This window comes from Lonchura striata, chromosome 4 (genome assembly GCF_046129695.1).
Source record: "Lonchura striata isolate bLonStr1 chromosome 4, bLonStr1.mat, whole genome shotgun sequence".
Lineage (NCBI taxonomy): Eukaryota > Metazoa > Chordata > Aves > Passeriformes > Estrildidae > Lonchura > Lonchura striata.
The window spans coordinates 29321992-29342685 of NC_134606.1; the positions used below are offsets into that span (position 1 = coordinate 29321992).

Genomic DNA, 20694 nt, shown 5'->3' on the forward strand with positions numbered 1-20694 from the left:
CTCTGGACATTCTGCAAGGTTGTCTCTTTACCCCCTACTCCAGAGCTAGAAAGGCACAAGTACAGCTTATGGTACCAGACATACTATTTGGGTATTGACTTCAGCTCTAATTTAAATTTTGCCTTAATCACTTCTGAAGAGAAAAGGAGGTGTCATTCCACAGTGTGGTTCCCTTTTGTAATCTTGCTAAAAAAAAAACTCCATGAGATCAAGTTTTCAGTTCATATAACACATGCACTTAAAAAGCTCTTAATGAATTCAAGAAATGTATTCAAATTGTGTGTATCAGGAGAAAGCACTATTAATGTTCTCAAAGTAAATGTTTTCATACTGTTAAAGAGTATTATAATGAGTTACTGATGGGGTTTTTGGAAAGAAAATTGAATAAATCATTTATATTTGTTTTTAAGAGTCTATCCATAATCTGTTCAATGAGCTGTGCTCCACTGAATGTCGATTTACTTGCCATGTTTAATGTACTCCTCCCCTAAAATACAAACCCAAACAAAAAGCCCCAAGCCATAGAAGAATATTGTAGAGCAATAACTTATTGACCAGTTGAATAGTTACATGCATACAAGTATGAATATGCATATGAATATGCATATGCACATGTACAGAAATTCTGATTCAGTGTTTTCAAGTTTAGGATGTGAAGACAAAGTGAAACTAACACGGCTTTTTTTTTTTTTTTTTTTTTTTGTCTTCAGGTGTGATATCTTACACAGAATATTTATTCCTCTTATGTATTTTAACAAGTAAGTAATTTTTGAGAAAAAGTCATAAAGATTCATTACAATTTCAAAGGTCTGAGTGTGTTGTTGTGTGTCAAAATACACTTCCCATCCCTGCTTGTAGAAAAACTACACCTCTCATACATCTCTATGTCCCTCTGAATATCTTTTGCCCTTCTGGAATCTTGTGTTATGCTTTAAATGCATTATTGTCTAGAATACCTGTTAATGGCTGTTGACAAAGCTGTGCCATACAGACCAGCTAAACCCCAGTTAAGAGCTTAAATTTATTTTCTTGTATGAAATTACTACAATATTTGTAGCTAAATTTGCTGAAGTTTATAAGGGACACTGAATAAATACAGGGAGAAGAGAAAGATACGCATGATTGCTGGTTTGTTTCATGGATTAGTGCATAATGGGTAAAATCAAAGAGTCAGTGATAAAATATAGAGCATTTATGTCAGAAACACAAAATTGAAAAATCATTATTTTGTCTCCCATAAAATCAAAGTAAAATACTTAGAGTAAAACTTAGAGTAAACTGTGTGATTATTATTAATATTTTAAGAGGTGTTTTCTGAGAAGAAGCAAAGAATTTTACTTGTTTTTCACGTTCATGTAATTAAATTATTTCTATTGGATTCATTAGTGGGGTTTCTTTGGACATGAACTGGATTTCTATTATGAATCAGAGGTGGAATTTGACCCTGAACCCTTAGTATCTTCCACTATGGGCTCAATGATTGTTCCATAATTTCTTTGTCATCTGAATTAACTTTTGGCCATAATTTATTTGTATTGCCAATCAGTGGGTATCCCCAGAATGTTGCCTAAAGGCTTAACTTACAGTTACCTTCAAAGTTGCCAAGTTTCAGAAATAAAGTTCTAGCCTGATCTCAAATTTCAATGGCTCTAAGCATGTAAACAAGAAAATGTTGAGTGTCTTTCAGCATAACATTTACTTTGACCAGAAGTTTCATCCAGTACCTTTTTTTCAAAATCTTTTAAAGTGTCTTTTGGAACACTGTGTTTTCATAGAAAATTTATTTTCTGCATATCTGTGTTAGTAATATAAAATGGACTCTACCCATGAACTAACAGTCTTTTATGAGATGCTATTTTTGAATAGTTCAAGTTCTATTTCTACTTTTGTGAGCATGCCTTCTGTTTGAATAACATGGGTTATACTGCTTTACAGGTGTTATGATTTGCATTTAGTATGTACACAAACATCCAGATTTAAATTAGTTGAGGTTCTGGCTTTTATGAAGGGACACCAAATAAATTTCCTAGAGTATTATACTTACTTGCTTTCCAAGGAAATAAATAATTGAATGTTTGGCATTTTTTTGGCAGAGCCACATGCGGGTTTTCGTATTGCTTTCAACATGTTTGATACTGATGGCAATGAAATGGTGGACAAAAAGGAATTCTTAGTGGTATGTGTTTTTGCAGTTTTTGATGTAATCTTGAAACCAATGTGATGATGTCAGCAGTCATGAGAATATTATCTACATTGCTAGCTATTCTTCACTGAATGTAGTTGTTTATTTGCCTGATTTAGTATAAAGACTTATTATAATGTAAACTGAAAATAGAAGTTCCTTCTTAGAGTGCACAGGAGTCTTGTATGTAATTATTTTTGAACCTTAACACTGGTTTTTATTCTACATGTTCTAATTGCTGATGTAGTTACAGATAGGCTATTAAAGTAATAGAAATGTTTTAATGGTTAGCAGAGTTACTTAATTGCTGTAATGATGAAAAGACTTGTAAAATAATCTTTTGCTGGAAGACCACCTCACTTTGCCATTCATTCTGCTGATAATCACTAGTGACCCAAAAATATTGACTGACATAATGTGACACTGTCATATAATTTCTTTTTGATAAGATTTGTAATGAAATAAAACATGCTGTACATATATCTAGTTTACCCCGTAAATCCATATGCTGAAGCAATTTGCTAAGCTGGGCTTCAGTGAGTTCTTTTTAAGGAGAATTTTCCTACAAGTGAAACTGACTTTGACCTGATGCTTTCCACATGCTTTGAGACAGATGGCAGGGTACCTAGAACTTGGCAGTAGTTTGGTTGCATCCAAGGTTTTGTTACATTACTAATTTGAATGATAGAATTTTTCAAATTAGAGCTTTACTCTGTTTATGACTGAAAAAGCAGTTCTGTGAATTCATCTCATTAATTATATAAGCAGAGTTTATTTTTTTTTCAAGTTAGAAATCTAAACAGTTTTAAAAAGCTCAGACTTTGAAAGAAAAATTCACATGTTGGTGAGATTTGAAAAGGAAGAATAATTTGTTGCTTGAGGGAAAATCTTTGAAAATCTAAATCATCCACTGTATATTCACTTTATAGTGATAACTCTTCTATATTCAATTCAATAATAATTCAAATTAAAAATCTGAATACTTCATAATTTTTCAGGTAGTAGGATGCACCAAGTTCAGGAGAATGATCTTGCACTAACAAGAGGGCTATTTTTGATTTATGTTCATTTAATTTATTTTCTGATTTCATATGAAATGGGAGGTAGAATTAATGCTATTCTAAATAAATGCCAGTGATTGATCATTAAAAAAAGAAATGGAGAAAACTGACCACTCAAAGTTGGAACTTCTGAGTTTACAATAACCGTGTGGCTTTATGCTAAAAAAAGTGCACCATAAACCAGAGATCTCTGAATTTGGTAAGTGTCCTTAGGCAGCAGCTGTCTGGGATTACATTGAAGCACTCACTTATGGTGGACATAGGTTTTGACTTTTCTTTACAAATTAACATTTAAAATTCTGTGGTTAGTGGTGTAGACAAACTTTCTGAAGACTACACAAGGTATTAATTTTCTACTGAAAAAGTACAGATGATTAATGCAACATTTTGAATCAGATGTTGGAAAAATATATTTGTGTAAAAGACATAAATTTTCTCTCCATAGATTTTTGTGTAGTTGAGCTTATAAAGAAATACAGTGAGTACACATGAGATAAAGCCCAGCGCCTTATTGAAAAAGATGGAGCAAAGAATGATATAAAAAAATACAAAGAAAAAATACAAAAAATGAGAGACATATAGAATGTATTTAAGTGTCAGAGTCCAATTTATTTAAAATAAAGATGCCCTAGTTTTCTGTCTGTGGTTTCTTAATTGGTTCAAATAAACTATGCTAACCTTAATAAAATAGAAATATGGAAGAAACTCTCCTTAACATGCTGAACCTTCCCTCAATTCTCCTTTTCAGGGAGGTGAGATCTGAGATCTGTGGGCTTGTTCTGGTGACATGGCTTAAGCAGAACAGGTGTCTTCTTGAATTCCAAATTCATTTTGGAAGGTGACACCACTTGCAAATTGTGGCACGCTGGTCATTTTTTTGTATTCCATTATTAAATTTACACATCCTCATATGTGCTAATTCTGAATAAGCATTTTCTCCAGTTGGAGGAACAATCCAGCAAACACTGGATTAATTAACAAAAGAAAAAAAAATGAAGAAGGAAAAAAAAGCAAGCATCTTTCATGATTTAATTAAATAGAATGTGGTGGAATAGACTGACAAGTTTGTTCTAAAAGAAGAAAAGGCTTCCATTACAACAGCCAAATGGGAGGAAATTGAAGCAAGAGGCTTTGTCTTTCATAAAATGATGCTGAAAATGAAATAAAATAAGCATGTAAAGTGGGAAGCAAGGACAATATTTAACTATACATATTACATCTTTCTTTCTAACTATGCTTTTATAGTCCTCTTCACATCCGGCTATGTATTTGTTCTCTATCATGATCCTTGACTAAAGTTTCCCCTTATTTCTGTTAGCAGACTTGGTGGATAAAAGTAAGAAAGTAGAATTTTTAAACATTGGATATACTGTCCCCTACCTATGGTTGTATTTAACAAGTTTATATAGATTAAACTTGAGTGCAACTTTGCTTCATTAGTTGTCAGTGATCCTTCAAAAATTAGATTGTAACCCTTAAGTCAGAATTTGAGATCTGAAGTGAAAAAGACTAAAATAGATAGGTAGATAGATTTTTGTGTAATAAAAGTATATATGAAAATAGAAGTTGATTCAGTGATACTGCAGCTATGATAGAACTAACTCCAGAACATATATTTGGCATCTTTCCTTAACTTTCTTGAATATAATGTATCATATCCTGTGTGCCTGAAAGAAGGAGACTGTTCAAAAGTTGCCATTTGAACTACCCCAACATTTGCAAAATATTTATCCATCAACTACAGACAGCTATTGCAAAATTGATAGTAAGTGCTATTCAGTTTTACAATTAAAGAGACTCTGAAGAGCTTTGTTTAGAGATCACGTGTTATGTGATTCTTGAGGAAACTGTGTGTAAGTGAAGAGTTAAAAAATGCTTAGTTTTTCTGATAACAGCTGTATTGTTTTTGTAAACTAATTTTATGGTGTTTGTGCTTTTCTCTTTGCTTATGTCATAGGGGTTAGGTCAGGGAACAGAAGGATTGTTGTTACTGGAGATCTTGTTTTTGCTGCCTTCAGCAGTCAATCTCATTATCCTGTTTCAAACAATGTTCCTATCAAAGTACTCCTAGAATCGTTTTGCATTCACTTTTTTCAGTCACTGGTATCCTATAGCACTCTTTCTGAACAAAAGATCCATTTCCAGAAGGTTAGCAAGGGCTTTAATAAGAATGCAACAAAATCCTACTTCTTTTGCCTCTGTGGCAGGGGAAATACATCCAAGGATGCCTTGCTTTTTACTGATCTTTTTTGGTTTTTCAATTACTGCCACTCTTCTCTCCTGCTTGATGGCTTGTCACTTCACTTTTCACAAGGGATTTTCTTTCTATTTCTCTCTGTTAATTTAACCTTTTTCTTTGCATTGTTCTGGGTTGTGAACTGTGTAGTATTCTATCCTATCATGACTCTTTCCTTGTTTGCTTAAGTTACAGTAACTTGTGCCTGTAGGTTTGAAAAAAAATTTGAAAAAAATGTACCAAGCTCTGTAAATTTATCCCATACTCAAAAATTGGTATTGTGATACACAAAGTGTTCTGATCTGTATTTGCCTTATAGGAAATTCCAGAACTCAGTAGTTAATTTTGGAAATTAATAACATTTTGTTTATAAATTAGTTTTCTTTATAAATGTAGTGTTAAGCATTGAATTCTTTAATTTCACTGTTGTCATACCCCTGCAGTAAAGCTTGCTGATTTCTTTGTCTTAGTCATCTGCCTTCTCTGAAGTAAAGATATTCTGAAATTTAGTTTGGAAAATTTCCTTGCAAAATGTATTACACACACCTTATGTTTCACATTCCAACCCCTCTGGAGCTCTGTGTACATGCCATTACATTATCAGGTTTTAGCAGACCTTCTGGTAGGTAAAATTGCTCTTTTGAAAGGACTGCCACAATTGTGTCTGTATGCCAAAGTGTTTGGTTCTGGAAATACCATATTCTAGGTTGGACAAGTTTCTCAGATCAGGGTTTATTCCTTTTCCAGCCCACTTGAAGGATAACAAATGCTACATGAGACAGTACGATATTTTCACATGCAGTTTTTCTAAAAGCTGAAGGTCCAGTAGAGACCTAGATGATATCATAGTTAATACTTTCTTCTATTGCTATACACTGTGAGACCTTTTTCTAATGGTTTGGAAACATCAATTGGTATTACTATAAATACAGTAATTGGTATTGCTATAAATACAAATTGGTATTACTATAAATACCTAATTAAAACAGATACTTGCAGAGAAAGATAAGTATAATCCAGTTCTTACTCTGAAGACTTTACAGAAGTAAATATGCTTAAGAATCTGTATGTTTGAAATCTTGTATTTGAGGTTTTCTCAGAAGTCATGTTTAAAGCTCTTCATGTTGAGGTAGTTGTGAAAGGGGTATTTTACAAGACCTGAAGGTATTCTTTGAACAGACTTGAAAAGAAAGGGTACTTGATAAATTACTCTTGAGTAGTAGTTTGTTGCTGCTGAAGGGGAATGTTTCACCCCAGCAGGTGTTTCTACCCCTCCCTTGTGCCAGCAGGAGTAAGAACTGATCAGGTTGGGAACTAATGTGTAAAAAAGATTGATCCAGCTGACGAAGTAACCACAGAGATACTAATTAGAACCTGACACGAAAGGATGTGCCTGAAGGTGGTGAAAAAAGGTGGAACTTCCCCTTTTTATATTGGCCAGATTGGCTAAACAGGACATTCTTCGTATTGTGCTCCCAAGTAGAATTGTTACCCTTACTTTGCAGAAAAAAATATTTCCTTTTTCCCCTTTCTGTGTGATGGTTTAAGTCATAGAAGGAATAGGAATGCATAAGTATGAACAATAAAGCATCCTTGAAACTCTGATATTACAGTAAAGAACTGCATTTTAATATTGTCTGTAATGTTCCTTATGATGAAGGATATTGTTATGCAGGTGAAAACAGGCTGAACACTAAATATGAACAAAATGGTTTGGTTTTTAGCTCCAAGAGATCTTCAGGAAAAAAAACGAGAAGAGAGAAAAAAGAGGAGATGAAGAAAAACGTGCAATGCTGGTAAGTAAAATCAGAAAAGTTGCATCTGGTAGTTTGTTTGGGGTTTTTTTTGATGTAGTACAAAATTATGTGTGTATATATTTCACTGATCAATTTTTTTAAACACAAAATTCATATTGTTAAAAGAATAGGCATAACTTTACATGTAGGAAAAAAAGTAATATTTAGCCTAAACTGCAGTTACTGGAAAAGAAGAGTAAGTGGTTTATATGAAGGAAAAATAGTGTTTAAATACTGTAGTAGATGTTATGAGAGTAGAATTTATTCCATTTGGAATTTAGAAATCTAGGGAAAAGTGAGTAGTAATGAGCCAGTGTTACTGTCTGTAACAGTGAGAGGTCTCAGTGAGAAGACCAAGTTATACACTTGCTTTTAGAACTAACTGAAGCTCTTCATGTAGACCTACTGATCCTGGTGCTTGTTATCCACATAGTAGTTTTAAAATAGATTATGAAATGTTAGAACTGAACTTAGATGTTATATTAAAATTTAAATTCTTACTAAATAATGCTTACAACCAGTGCAAAATATGTTAATTTGAATAGAGTTTTGTGAAATATTGGGTATTCACATAATGTTAAATTTGCATTTCATGCAAATTAATAAAAAGGTAAGTCATAAATAAATGAGTCTGTGGTGATTTGTCTGAGGGATGGCAGCAGTAACAGGTACTTCTTTCACTGTTGGAAAAGTAAATATCAGGGACAAATTTTTGCCAAGCAGAGAGCAGAAAAAATAATGATGTTCATTTACAATATGCATATTTATGAAAAAAATTCCTTATTTTAAGAAACATTTTTACATATTGGCAGAGCTTCTCAGTGTCCATTATACTTTGTCCAACATCAATGCTCAGTCTCAGATCTTTGTCCCAGAAACCACAGGAAGTATGATTTTCAAGAATTACTGCTTTTTAAACCTTCCCTGAGAAAAAAAAAGGATTTTTTTCTTCCCACCCAGAGAGACTATCCTGCTTAGCTTTTCAAAACTGCAGGTCAGTTGTTGAAACTCTCAGAGACAGCTTATTTTGAACAAAGAAAAATGTTATATGTAAAGGAAGTGCTTTTGAAGAACGTAAAGATTGCAAAGTGACACATAAGTCCTGAGGGTAATCTCTAAAATCTGTACTTCTCTTTTGAAAATTTGAAGAGTAAGACTGAAAATAAACCATGTTTTCCTTCATTGTCATTTTGAAAACAAAATAAATAAAAATAATAATACATATATAAAGTAAAGGTTTGCTTGTCTTAACCTATTCTGTTGTCTTTTTCCCCCCTTCTTTTGTCTTCATTCTGACATGTGATACTTGGCTTGGCCCATTTTTGCTGTATGTCAGCGTCTTCAACTTTATGGATATCACACTCCCACTAACAGTGTATGTACTCTATTTTCAATTGATGCAGTCTTCACCAGTGAGATGAAATAATGTGATATAAGAAAATCTATTGTATTAATCTTTTTCATCAAGTAAATTATTTCTGGTAATCAGTAAAAATGTGAGGATTCTTGACTTGCATAAAAGATCGTTGCATGCAACAAGGAGGAAAGGTTGCTCTATATGAAAAATGAAGGCAACAGTATTTTTAAGGGAAAGTACAAAATGCATTTCAATAAACTGTAGACATATTTTTAATTAATGTGTGAAATTAAGTCATCCTGCATGAGTCATTTGATCCATCTCTTTCTTTCCTTGTGTATAGTGTGAATAGTTAGTCAATTGAATCCTTCACCTCTTTGTTGCTTCCCAAAAAGAAACCTGAAGAGAGCTTCCTATTTTTATGCTTCACCTACAGAAAAAATACATAAGAACTTTCAGTGCTGAACTAGGAAAGGATTTTACAGAAAATATTCCCTGTATTACTTAGGTGACAGTAAACTTCTTTACAATAATTTTTGATGGATGAAAAAGAGAAGCAGACAGAGATCTTCGGAGTTTTTTAATGTCTTCATCATGACCTGATTAATTTCTGGATCATGGCAGAAGTAAAACAGTTTTTAAAAACCAGATGGATTTTATGTTTAAATAGAAGAATTCATCTTGTTGTGGCATTATTGTGATATTCCAAATGACAGGATTAGATCTAGGAGAATTAGATGACTAGTGAAATTCCAATTTAAATATTTGTTTTGTTATATAATTATTCACAGAAATGCACAGATTTTTTTCATGTGAAGTTGGCATCTACAATTGGAGCTCCAATTGTAGGAAGTCTGTTGAATTAAAATGTGCAGTTTACATGATGTGCGCACTGCAGTGATATCAGAAAAATTACAAAGAATATGCAAGGCCTTATGATTCAATAGATTTCATATCAGGCTTTACTGTAGCAAAACTTGCTGGATAGTGATTGCCATATTCTCATGCTTCCTTGTGTTTGAAACTGAAACCAAACTAGTTAGGTATTCTACTTACATAATTTTCGGCTTCAGTAAAAATGTCTACTGGACTGCAGCAATGCCCAAGCACGTTATCAAGATAATGCCCAGATGTATGCTGTATTTTTTGCCTTCCTGCTATTTTCCTACAATCTCCATGCAAAAGAGACCCAGGTGTATAGGAAATCAGTAAATCCCTCATATTCAAAAATAGATATTTTGGGGTTCTATTTCTCCTACTGAAACAAGAATTGTAGCAGTCTTTTGTTGCCCTTGATGTACTGAGGAGTTGAAGATACCCAGGTTCCAAGGAGATGCAACCCTAAAATGTCTGGGATAGTCCAACATGCTGTCTCATGCCTGAGGTCCTCCTCACTTCATCTGACAAATCAGTTCTAATTTTTTTAAATGCATTGAGGTCCATGGGCCATAAAAAGCATATGGTGATGTTTTAAATGAGTTAAATATTTTAGTATTTTCCTTTGCATAGGTTAATTCTTTCAAGTCATGTTCTGGTGCATACTGCATTTGTGTCTAAGACTGCTTTGGCATGTACTGCATGAGTGCTTGCACTGGCCAAATGCCAACCAGAACATGATAACTGCGACGCGATGCATGTAATGGAAATGAAATGTGCACAGCCAGAAGTACTAATTCAATTGACTAAAGTAACTCCAGTAAGAGAACAAATTCAGTGAATACTTAAAATAGATAATTATACAATTGTATGCATAAAAGAATGTGGTGTTCATTCTTATGACAAGATCAGTTTAATCATCAGATGTGGATGGTGTTTTCCTGATAAGTGTGTTACAGTTGAAGTTGAACTTACTAGGCTTGTTTTTTGCCTTTCTTTGTTGGTGCAATGATGTAATCATAAATATTATATTACATTATTTTCTATAACTATTTATATAGTGATATTTTTTATTTTACCAATAAAAAATGAATCTCATAAGTATATAAATTAATGTTTTATGGAAAAACAGAATTGATAGAAAAAACACTGGCAAAATGCTGAGTTTAAATGGCCGTTTTGATGTGTACTTTCAGTAAATATGTTCACTTCTGCTTCCTTGAATTTATTTTGTTTGGGAAGATGGAGTCCGATGATACTTTTAGTGCAGCCAAGAGCATTAAGCAAAGAGCTGTAATAGACCAGTGTTCCTTTCATTTACAGAGTGTCATGTAGCTGGTTAAAATGTCACTGTCTAGAAGCAAGAGAAACAAGTCCTGCTTTTGAAGATCAGTTAGAAAATATTTTAAAGTTTATAAATGGTTTTTCTATTGTTTTTTGTTTTTCAAACAATTGTGCTTCTTGAAACTACAGGTTCTTAAAACAGAAGGAGAGGACCTTGTCCCCAGAAGCTACTGGGATACTTTGAGACGTAGCACAAGCCAAGCACTCTTTTCAGACCTTGCTGAGGTATAAAACAACCTCTCTGGTCTCTGCTCCATAAACAGACTGCTATTTTATTTATTCTGTTCTGATTGCTTTCTTATATTATGCACCTTGTTTCTTCTTCTCCTTTTAATTACTTTTTTTTTTGTTTTAAACCTCAAAGTTCTCAGATCAAATGCATTTGGTTCTATACAATGTGATAACTGAAGGTTGTCATTTCCAAGAAAAAGCAAAGTTACCTTTTGAAAGAGTTGGAAGATGAAGTCTTCTTCAGTCCTCACTATAAGCAGCATTTGCTAACACTAATAGTCATGGCAGTTCACAGAGAAGTAATTCAGGAAACCTTTGTCATTTAGACGTAGTCCAGTAAAATAACAACTTTATTTATTGAGAGTTGTAGCCATTTATGCTTTTAATCTTTGCATATTTATTGTTCTTTTTACGTATCTTATCAGAGCCAATCTTTACAAAAAGTATAATGCAAAGATTGATTTAATTATTGGAGAAAGCCAGGAATGTTTTAAGGTAACTGAAACATTGGTCCATCTTTTTTATATTACACAATCATTATGGAGGTCTAGAACTACTGCTGAGCTGTCAAATTAATTTCCATAATGCTTTAAATTCTAATAATTCTTGTTTCATGATCTGCTTCTAAATAACTAAGTTAGATATTTCTTTATCATTTCAGAGGGTCATAAGACTAGATCATTTATGCTTTTCTGTGCCCCACAGAGTGAGAGTGATTGCTCTGCTGGTAGTGGCATTTAAGAATATAGAGCAGCTCCCTACTGACTCTGGTCTCAGAGTTCCATGTTTCCTAAGCAGGATCATAATGAGAAAAAAAAAAAACTGAAACTGACCTCCAGAGTAAAACAGTCTTTTTCCTTGGTTTGGAAGCAATGTGGGCTTCACATTAAAAGTAATTAGTGTTTTGTCCTTGCTGTTCCTCTGCAGAAGCTATTGAATAATCTGAGGACTTTGATGGACTTATTTCTAATTTCCAGGCTAAATTTACTCATAGTCCCTTTATATCAGTCTGTTGTTCATTCATTTTCATAGGGCTTTTTCTTCTTTAGTGTTAATCTTCATACTCATGGTTGTGTTCATAAATGCAGTCATAGCCCTGTTTAAATTTATTTGAATTTTAATTATGGGCCAAACAAAATAAAGTATTTGATTTTTCTTTTAAGGTAGAACCTACATTTCATACATATCAAATAAGCCTTTTCTGTATTTCTCTCAGCTTGTGTTCATATGCCCTTCAACAAAACAAAATCTGGTGTTACAGATTCGAGTTTTACAACAATATTTATAGCAATATCCATAGTAATAACATATACATAGTAATCTTGCAATAAAGCAGTAGACCCAGCCTATCTTTTCTTGCTCCTACATTGATGAGCTTCTGAATTGTTAATCCAGTTATTAATCCTAATTTATTCCACCAAATTTTAAAATCCAGAATATTAGTGCTCTTGTCTAATCAGATAAGGCGACATAGAGGGGAGACGCTTCTAATTTCACTGATTATTCAAGAAGCCTGGAGCATTTGAGCTTTCTGAATGAAATGTCATTTTAGTGTACAGTTATTTGGCATTAAATCAGTTCCAAGTATAGATGGACTTAAATTTGGTAATCTCTACACACATTTAATTTGGAGGGAGAGGTTTTTTAGTATCTGATGCCTCAGACTAATATCTGTAACTATACTGTAATTGAAGCTTAATAGCAACTATACTTAGTAGTGATTTAAATTCTCTGTAAAGTGTATAAAAAGTCTGTGTGCTCTCTTGTAAATAATTTTATGAAGAAAAATCATGTTCTGCATTTTCTTCAGTGACAATTTCCCCCTTCTCACTGTAATTATCTTTATCTTGCTTGGTTTGAGCCAGCTGGCTTTCATCCATATTCTTATCTCACCCAGGTATTCTTGCATCTGAATATTATAGCTATTTGTAGTAAGAAAGTGATTATAAAGCAAGGTGACATTGGGGTCTGTGTTGTTTAGTAGGCTTTTGAGAAGTCTGTGTGTAAGTTGAAAAGGAGAGTAAATAATGTTTGTTGCTATGGGAATCAAAAGGTCTCTTTGGGAGAGTAAAGTTATTTATCACAACTAGTTTTCTCTAGGACAGTGTCTAATACTGTTTCTGTTCTTACTAATTTAGCAATTCCACTGTCCTGTTGGAATATGGCAGTTACCACAAAATTCAGTTTTAGGGTTTACTCTTAAATTACTAAGTGAAACTGGAAATCAGTAGGTTAGTTGTCACTGTTGGAAAAATCAAGAGTTTGCAGTAAGAAAGCTCTTATTAAATCAAATCATAAGATACATACTTTATTACTGGGATATGCTGTAAAAGTGGAATCAATGCTCATAAGCATTACCTACTTTTAATCTTTTTAATCAAGAACTTGAAATTAGTTTTGCAGAATACAAAATAAATAGGCTTTATGCAGTTCAGGTTAGAAAATAGAAAGGAGAAGATACTGCCATTATGCAGCAAGTCAATCAAGTCATTGAAACACTTGTCTTTAGTCTGTCTCTTTACCTGCATTTGAATAGTGTAAAGGTAAAGAAAAATGACAATTATTTTATTCTCATTTAAATGACTGCAAAATATATTTGATCAAAATTGAGGCTCGTATTTGTATACATGGAAACGGGTGAGGCAATTTAATTTGCATTGAAAATAAAATAAAACTAATTTTATAATGAAAAATAACATAGATTTAAATGATTAAAGCTTCTGGTTTTATCATTTACCATATAAAAGAGAATTTTATATGGTGTGCAGTGCAAAAGAAGTACAGGAATAATTTTCAGTTGTCTGCAGTTCTTCAGAGAGCCATATTAGGTTGAGTTTCTGCAGTGAGGTTTTTGTCTGGGGTTTTTTCATTTAGTGAGGCCAATCAAGTGGGAATTGTGAAAAGACTTACAGATTGTAGTTTTTTTTAAGCAGTTCTTTAGATATGGGCAAATGCAACCTAAGACTAAGGTTTTGAAATGTTTTTGCAAGATGAAAGGCTGTAATTTAACATTTGATATCTTTTCAGTGTACTTGAGGGAAATTGTTTGAATGTGCTCAGGGATTTAATTGCTTAAAAGACATAAGAAATCAGGGTATCTGCATTTCAGTGTATTGTGTCCTGTAGCAGAGGATAACAATATTAAAAGACAAATAGTGATTAGTTTTCTGTATTAGTTTGCTCACTTGAAGAGCTGAGCTCTCTAAATTGAAGGGCATGAAATATCTCTACCTTTATATACACTATGTCATCTTATTTCTCCCTAGAGAAGAATATGAGTATAAAGAGGAAGCTAGAGAACATGAAATGCAATCTTGAGAATCCTAAACTGATTTTACTAAAGAACAGAAAAGTCCCTCTCATTTCTTTAGATTGGGTGCTGAAAGGAAGGGATTTGTATTGTTACTGCCTTGTGTTTTTCCTTGTTGTTGATACATAAATACTCTTATGGAATATTGCACTTTAGGCTTTTTACAAATCAGTATGTAAATTTGAAAATAATATAGGTGTATTTTAGAGAATATACATGTGAAATTCTTTTTCATGATACATGATTTATCATGTTGTTGAACTCTTGTGTATTGTTCAAAATTTTTTCCTGGTTTCTTCACTTAGAGTTTCTTTGTTACAAATTTATAGCCTCTTCAGTGAAGAAATAGTCTTAAAGGACTCTCGAGTGTGGCTTGCAGGCCTATATGTGTAGATCTTTATAGAGCTGTATAAACAATTTTCTATACCTGTGGTAGATCCCACAGGGTCATAATGTATCGTTATGGTACGAAATTATTACTGCTAGGTTTCTGTACTGTGCCTTGCTTTGTACTGTAACACTAGAGTCAGACAAACTTCCTAATGGATGGTAGCTTGCCTAGGAAGAGCAGAGACTGCTCTACTTTTCATAAAGTCTTGTCTTTATAAGAAAAATGAGATCTTTGATGCTTTTCATAAAGTCTTCTCTTTATAAGAAAAATGAGAGCTTGGATGGGAGGTAATCTCTAAGCAGGTGCACTAAGAAGACTAAATACATTACTTTTTAAATTTCTAATGTTGGCAAAAGCAGGTTAATTCCAGGAGGACAGTGTCATGTTGGGTTACTGTGGCTTATTCAAGAACCTTATATAATACTGAATTATTCTTTAGCTCTTCAGTGTATCAAGAGCTTCTTTTTCAAAGAAGAAAAACAATGCATATATACAATAATTAAAGGCAATGAATATGTAGTAAAAAAAGTGGAATATTATGCAATCACTATAACAGATGATAGCTGCTTCTGTTTGGATTCCTGTTTACAACTTGTGCTATTACAAATGGTCAAAATTAGTTGGCTTTCTCTTCTAATTCTAGCCCTCAAAACCTTTGTTATTTATTAAGGAAAAAGTATTAATACATATTCAGAGATTCCAGTCCTGCGCAGAGACCACAACCCGGTACACGAGGAACAGTCTTAAGAGAAGTAATCCAAATATTGCTTCATTATTTCAAAATATTTTAGCATTCCAGTGTTTTAAACGTATTTGGGCAATAACATTTAACATGTAGCTATCTACAACTTACAGAAAAAAATCATGTAAAGTACACCTAACTGATGTGATTTTGGAACACAATCCCATACTTACTTTTGTAATATGGAATAAGAGTATATGAACTAATATACTTTAATTTCTTTGTAGTTTCATAGTAGAAGGGAAGTGAGATTGTGTACAAAGGGAGTTACATTTTATGGTTTGCCTTAACTGACGAGATTACTTTTTTCCTCACAAGTTTCTGGTTTTATTTGTCATACCTTTTCCCCCTTCACTGCAGCTTCCATGACGTCATTCTGTTAGTTTAATTACTTTCTACTAAATGCAATTAACAGCTATTTTTACTTTATGTGAAAATTGCATGACAAAATTAATGTAATGGATTGCAATATTAAAATCTTGTTAAAGACTATAAACATGAAATACAAACTCTTAATTGAAAAGTCCATTATAATTATACTTCTGTATCTGATCCAATCATGGCCTTTAATTATTTTTTATTCTAATATTCAAGCGTGCTGATGATATTACAAGTTCGTCAGATACTACACTGCTTGTACACTTTTTTGGCAAGAAAGGAAAAGCTGAACTGAACTTTGAAGATTTTTATAGGTGAGTCTCAACTTCATTAATTCCTTGTAAAAAATATTTGTATACTTGATCTAATTAATGTGTACTACATTACTATTTGCATAGCTTATGCAGGTATGTTTATAGGGTTTATGTTCCCTCTGTGTGTGTTATATGCACAAAGAGCAAAATAAAACAATAATTGGCCCAATAATAAAAAGTCCTCTTCCAGTGTTGCTGGAAATTTTAGGTAGTTTGGGGTGGAAAGGTTATACCCCAGCCCTGTCCTTATTTAAGGACATGAACAGTAAAAATATAAAGTATGACAATTTCTTCACATTTTATTTGTGCTTTAGATTTATGGATAACCTGCAAACTGAGGTTCTAGAGATAGAATTCCTTTCCTACTCTAATGGGATGAACACCATCAGTGAGGAAGACTTTGCCCATATTCTCTTGAGGTACACAAATGTGGAAAATACATCAAGTTACCTGGAAAACATGCGTGGCAGTATTCCTGAAGAAAAGGTAATTGCTTAGCAGTGGACCACAGCGTGCAGTCCAGTTGTCATTAACATGAAAACATAGCTTTGTTGTACTGAATTACTTAGCACCAGGATTTTATTTTGATCATAAACTGCATGCCTGGTTTTTCAGATTACTTGCTGAATAAAATATAGAAGAGTAAATAGCATAGAATTATATTCCATAGGGTTTAGCTAGTAGTATTGTTGAAGTTTAGATAGAACATAATAGACAGATAAAACAGATTAAATTGCAAAAACCATAAGACATTAAAAATTTTCTAGCAATGAATTATCAAAACCCCCTCTCTTTCTCTCTCCCTTTCTCTCCTTTTCTCTTTCCTTCCACTGCCACTGGAGTAGCATCTCCTCAGAAATAACATCACATTTTATCTTACTGTTTTATAGTCTTATCAGTGAATTGCTTGCAGTTATTGTTGGGTGTGTGGGTTTTTTAATGACTGAAGAGATAGAAATTGTAATATAAACAGTAAAGGTCAGGAGGTAGATAGTCATTATTTAAGAACAAATACGTTGTCAGAAGTGTATATGAGACAAATGTACTAGAAACTATGCATCAGGGATAATCTATAGGATAATGTTAAAAGTAGCCCTTCAAACGAGATGTTTTGGATATACTTCTGTTTGTGTTTACAGAAGATCAAATTAATCTGTCCTAGGAATCTAACTCTTTCAATAGCTATATCTTTTAATAGCATTGGCTGCAGAGCTTGCAAAGAAAAGTAATACATCAGTTTGAACAGTTTGTTTAGGTTTTGTTTTAATTTGAGGAATGACATTTTAATTTCAGTTTTCACAGTAAGTAAAATCAGTCAACTGACCTGATAGAAGCATACTCCAAAAATCAACAGTTTTCTGTTCAGATATGTGGGTTATCTGATTCTTCCTGTGGTTGTACAGCATTAGGGTCACTGAGTGTTAAATATAGCTGGGAAAGCAGGGCTGTCTCTTTTGACCAGATTAGGTGTCAGATGATGTGGTTAAGATTGTGATCAGAGTTCCTGCTCAGTCACTCTTTCCAAGTTCCTGGTATAGGCACTAAGGTGCTCAGATCAAACTGCTGTAAAAGGTCTCTGCAGCTTTCAATATTCAGAGCCAAGACAGTGCAACAGAACTGCTATAATGGCATGGTTCCAGATGGAAATCTAAAAAAAAAAAAAAAAAACCAACAAAAACAACAAAAAAACCCCAAAAAACCAAAAAACACTCATTTTGGATCTTGTGTAGAAACAATAACATAAGTATCATTTGGGAAACTGAAAAATAATGACAGTTGTAGTTATAGAAATACTTTGAATGTCAAAGGTAAATACTAAGAAAATATATAGGCACTTTATTTTGTACAGGTATATTAGACTTTGAAGTTCATATCTAAGTCTTCCAATGTCACAGCAAGTATTCCACTGTAGTTTCCTCTTCTTGGTCTCCAGTGGGACCAACAGTTAAGTGAAACCTCCATGTAGAAAGCTTTGTCATTTAGTTACAAATTTGCTTTTATGCTGTGATCTGGCAATGTCCTGACACTGGACAGGTGCCAGATATTTGGGTATTTGAGGTATGTCACATGCTATACCTCCATTAAGTGAAACAAGACATTGCTGCTTTTTATAACTTTGTATCATGGGCCTGGTAGATGTGCTGTCACTACATCTCTTATGCTGGCCACAGGCTTTGAAGAATAGAACTTTGCCTATTACTGCCATGAAGGTGTTGTTCATATGTTGTTCAAATCTTACCACATTTTTTGGCTCTAGTCATAACACTCTAATTTGAAAATTATAAAATCTGCTCTTTATTTCATGACAGTGATTTGCTGCAATACTAATACTAACCAGAGGATTCTATTCAGAAGAAAAATTAGTTGAGTCTGTAAAGTAATATGCCCATACTCTCACAGTTGGCAGTGTTAATGTTTCATGGCACTGTATGAGAAGCCCCTAAAGCAGCATGATGATCTTTTGTCATATTTTAATCAAGTTAAAGTGTTCAGCTGGCATGCTGCCTGCTCACAGGATGTCTTCCTCCTTTTACTAACTAGATGCCAAGCAGTGATTCATGTAAGCTGGCATCATGAATTACTACAGATACCAGCTCCTGAAGAAAGTCTCTGTATTTTTAGCAGCACTGGTACATTAATCTGAGTTTTCTTTGCTGTAGTAAAATATAATCTGTCCATATAAATTAAAAAGTTAGCTTCCTTTTTTTGTCATGGTTTGATCCCAGCCATTGACTAAGCTCCACACAGCCATTTGCTCAGTCCTCCACCAGCAGGATCAAGGAGAGAATTGGAAGGCTAAAAGCCAGAAAACTTTAGGGATGAAAAAGAGCAGTTTATTAGGAAAAGTGAAAGTCATGCACACAAACAAGATTTTTGGAGTGGCTTGACCTCTTACACTTACTTTTTGCGTTCAGAAGTTTCACAGATAAATTGGTGCAAATTAAGGATTTGTGAACCTAAAAATGTCATCTCAAGACTTGAGTGGATATTCTCTACAACTGCTGTTTTGCCATAGTACCTGAAGCTCCTGGCTGAGAAATGAAGTTTCACTGATCTAGGAATTTCATAAATGCATGGCAGAGTTATTCCAGTCCTATAGAGTTTTCAGTCTAAACACAGTGTGAGAACCAGAACTTGGACACACAAACTGATAGTGTCAAATGCAATGAAATAAAAAGACAGTGTTGATAATATTAAATTCAGTTTTTTAGATAAAAAATTAAATAGGGTGATAGTTCTATTGTAGCAACATAGAAACTTATGAGGGTTTCCTCCCAGTTGTGAAGGATCTGCTTGTTGAGAAAAGCAATTCATGATGGAGATGGGCCAAGCTCTCCAAAGAGTTTATAAATCTTAGCTAGTGATTAGGTAGGATCACTTTAGCAGGGGTTTACATCTCAAGTGTGTGGAGACCTATTAAATTCTTCTATTATAACACTATTATGCTGCTCTCCATATTTCCACAGTCCTTGTTGTTTCATATGGGTTAGCATCCAACCTCTGCCATCTTCTGGCACAAACCTATATTTGCACGTTTCCTCTCTTCCACCATACTATAAAGACTATGTATATATTTGAGCAGAGGCATAGATCAATCTTTTAGTTTGAACATAAAGGCTCACAGGTATTACTAATTGCCTTCAAGTATATTTTCAGAGACAAGTTCTTAAATAGAATAAAACAATAAAAACAAATGAAAAAATAGCTAGGAATTTAAAGGAGTTAAATAGCCAGGAAGTTAAAGGAGTCCAGAGAGATCAAGGTTTGATGCAGAATGCCATTCCATATTCAGAATGGCTGAGACCAAGGGGAAGTATATATAGGCAATGGTCCTGGCTTAGTTCAAAGTCTCATTTTCAGAGGCTTTCAGAATTGATTTAGAGATAGTTGATCAGATGTTTGGATCTCTAACTAAGATGAGAAGAGTGCAGAACAAATATTACAAGGAACAAAGATAAACTCTTTTAACAAGAACACTTTCTGTGGAACTCTCACAGAAGATAGTCTAAAGTCTGGTCAAAATGCAATTGATTTTTTTAAAAAGCTGGACAAAACCTGCAGTACTTGGAAACCCTCAGCTGAAGAGACTTGGGTGTCTAAATCTGGGTATATAAAATTTTCACCCTCAAATACAGGCTTAAGGTAGATCATAATATTTATTTATTAATCCATTCATGTATTCATATGAGCACATTCACATATATGTAATAGTGGTTTTCAGGTTTCCAGTAGTAAACATACTCCAATGATAATCCAAACCTGAACTTTTTATTCTCAGTATTGACTATCCTAATCTAATAATCCTGGAAATCTTAAAAATTGCCCACAGCAATGGAGCAGTATTTTTGACTGCTCTGGTGAGAGTTGCTGTCATGTTGTAGTTGCAGAGTAAAGACAATACTGCATTCCTCAAGAAACTCTGGTTCTCTACTGATTGACTTTTACTACAAGTCCCTTTAAAAAAAAAAAAAGAAA

The 20694-nt window shown here is 33.5% G+C and overlaps 1 protein-coding gene across 6 annotated transcripts in view; it reads left to right on the forward strand.

Annotated features, from left to right (window-relative positions):
* The window catches only part of MICU3 (mitochondrial calcium uptake 3), a 58157-nt gene that overhangs the window by 25832 nt on the left and 11631 nt on the right, over window positions 1-20694 (forward strand). For 4 of the 6 annotated variants that reach the window (XM_077782846.1, XM_077782842.1, XM_077782841.1 and 1 more), the window contains exons 5-11: window positions 711-758; window positions 2094-2176; window positions 7204-7275; window positions 8612-8650; window positions 10982-11077; window positions 16121-16218; window positions 16533-16704. In XM_077782846.1, the coding sequence (XP_077638972.1) occupies window positions 711-758; window positions 2094-2176; window positions 7204-7275; window positions 8612-8650; window positions 10982-11077; window positions 16121-16218; window positions 16533-16704 (608 nt within the window). The remainder of the gene's footprint in view (window positions 1-710; window positions 759-2093; window positions 2177-7203; window positions 7276-8611; window positions 8651-10981; window positions 11078-16120; window positions 16219-16532; window positions 16705-20694) is intronic. The other 2 variants (XM_077782844.1, XM_077782843.1) reach the window with 1 other exon arrangement.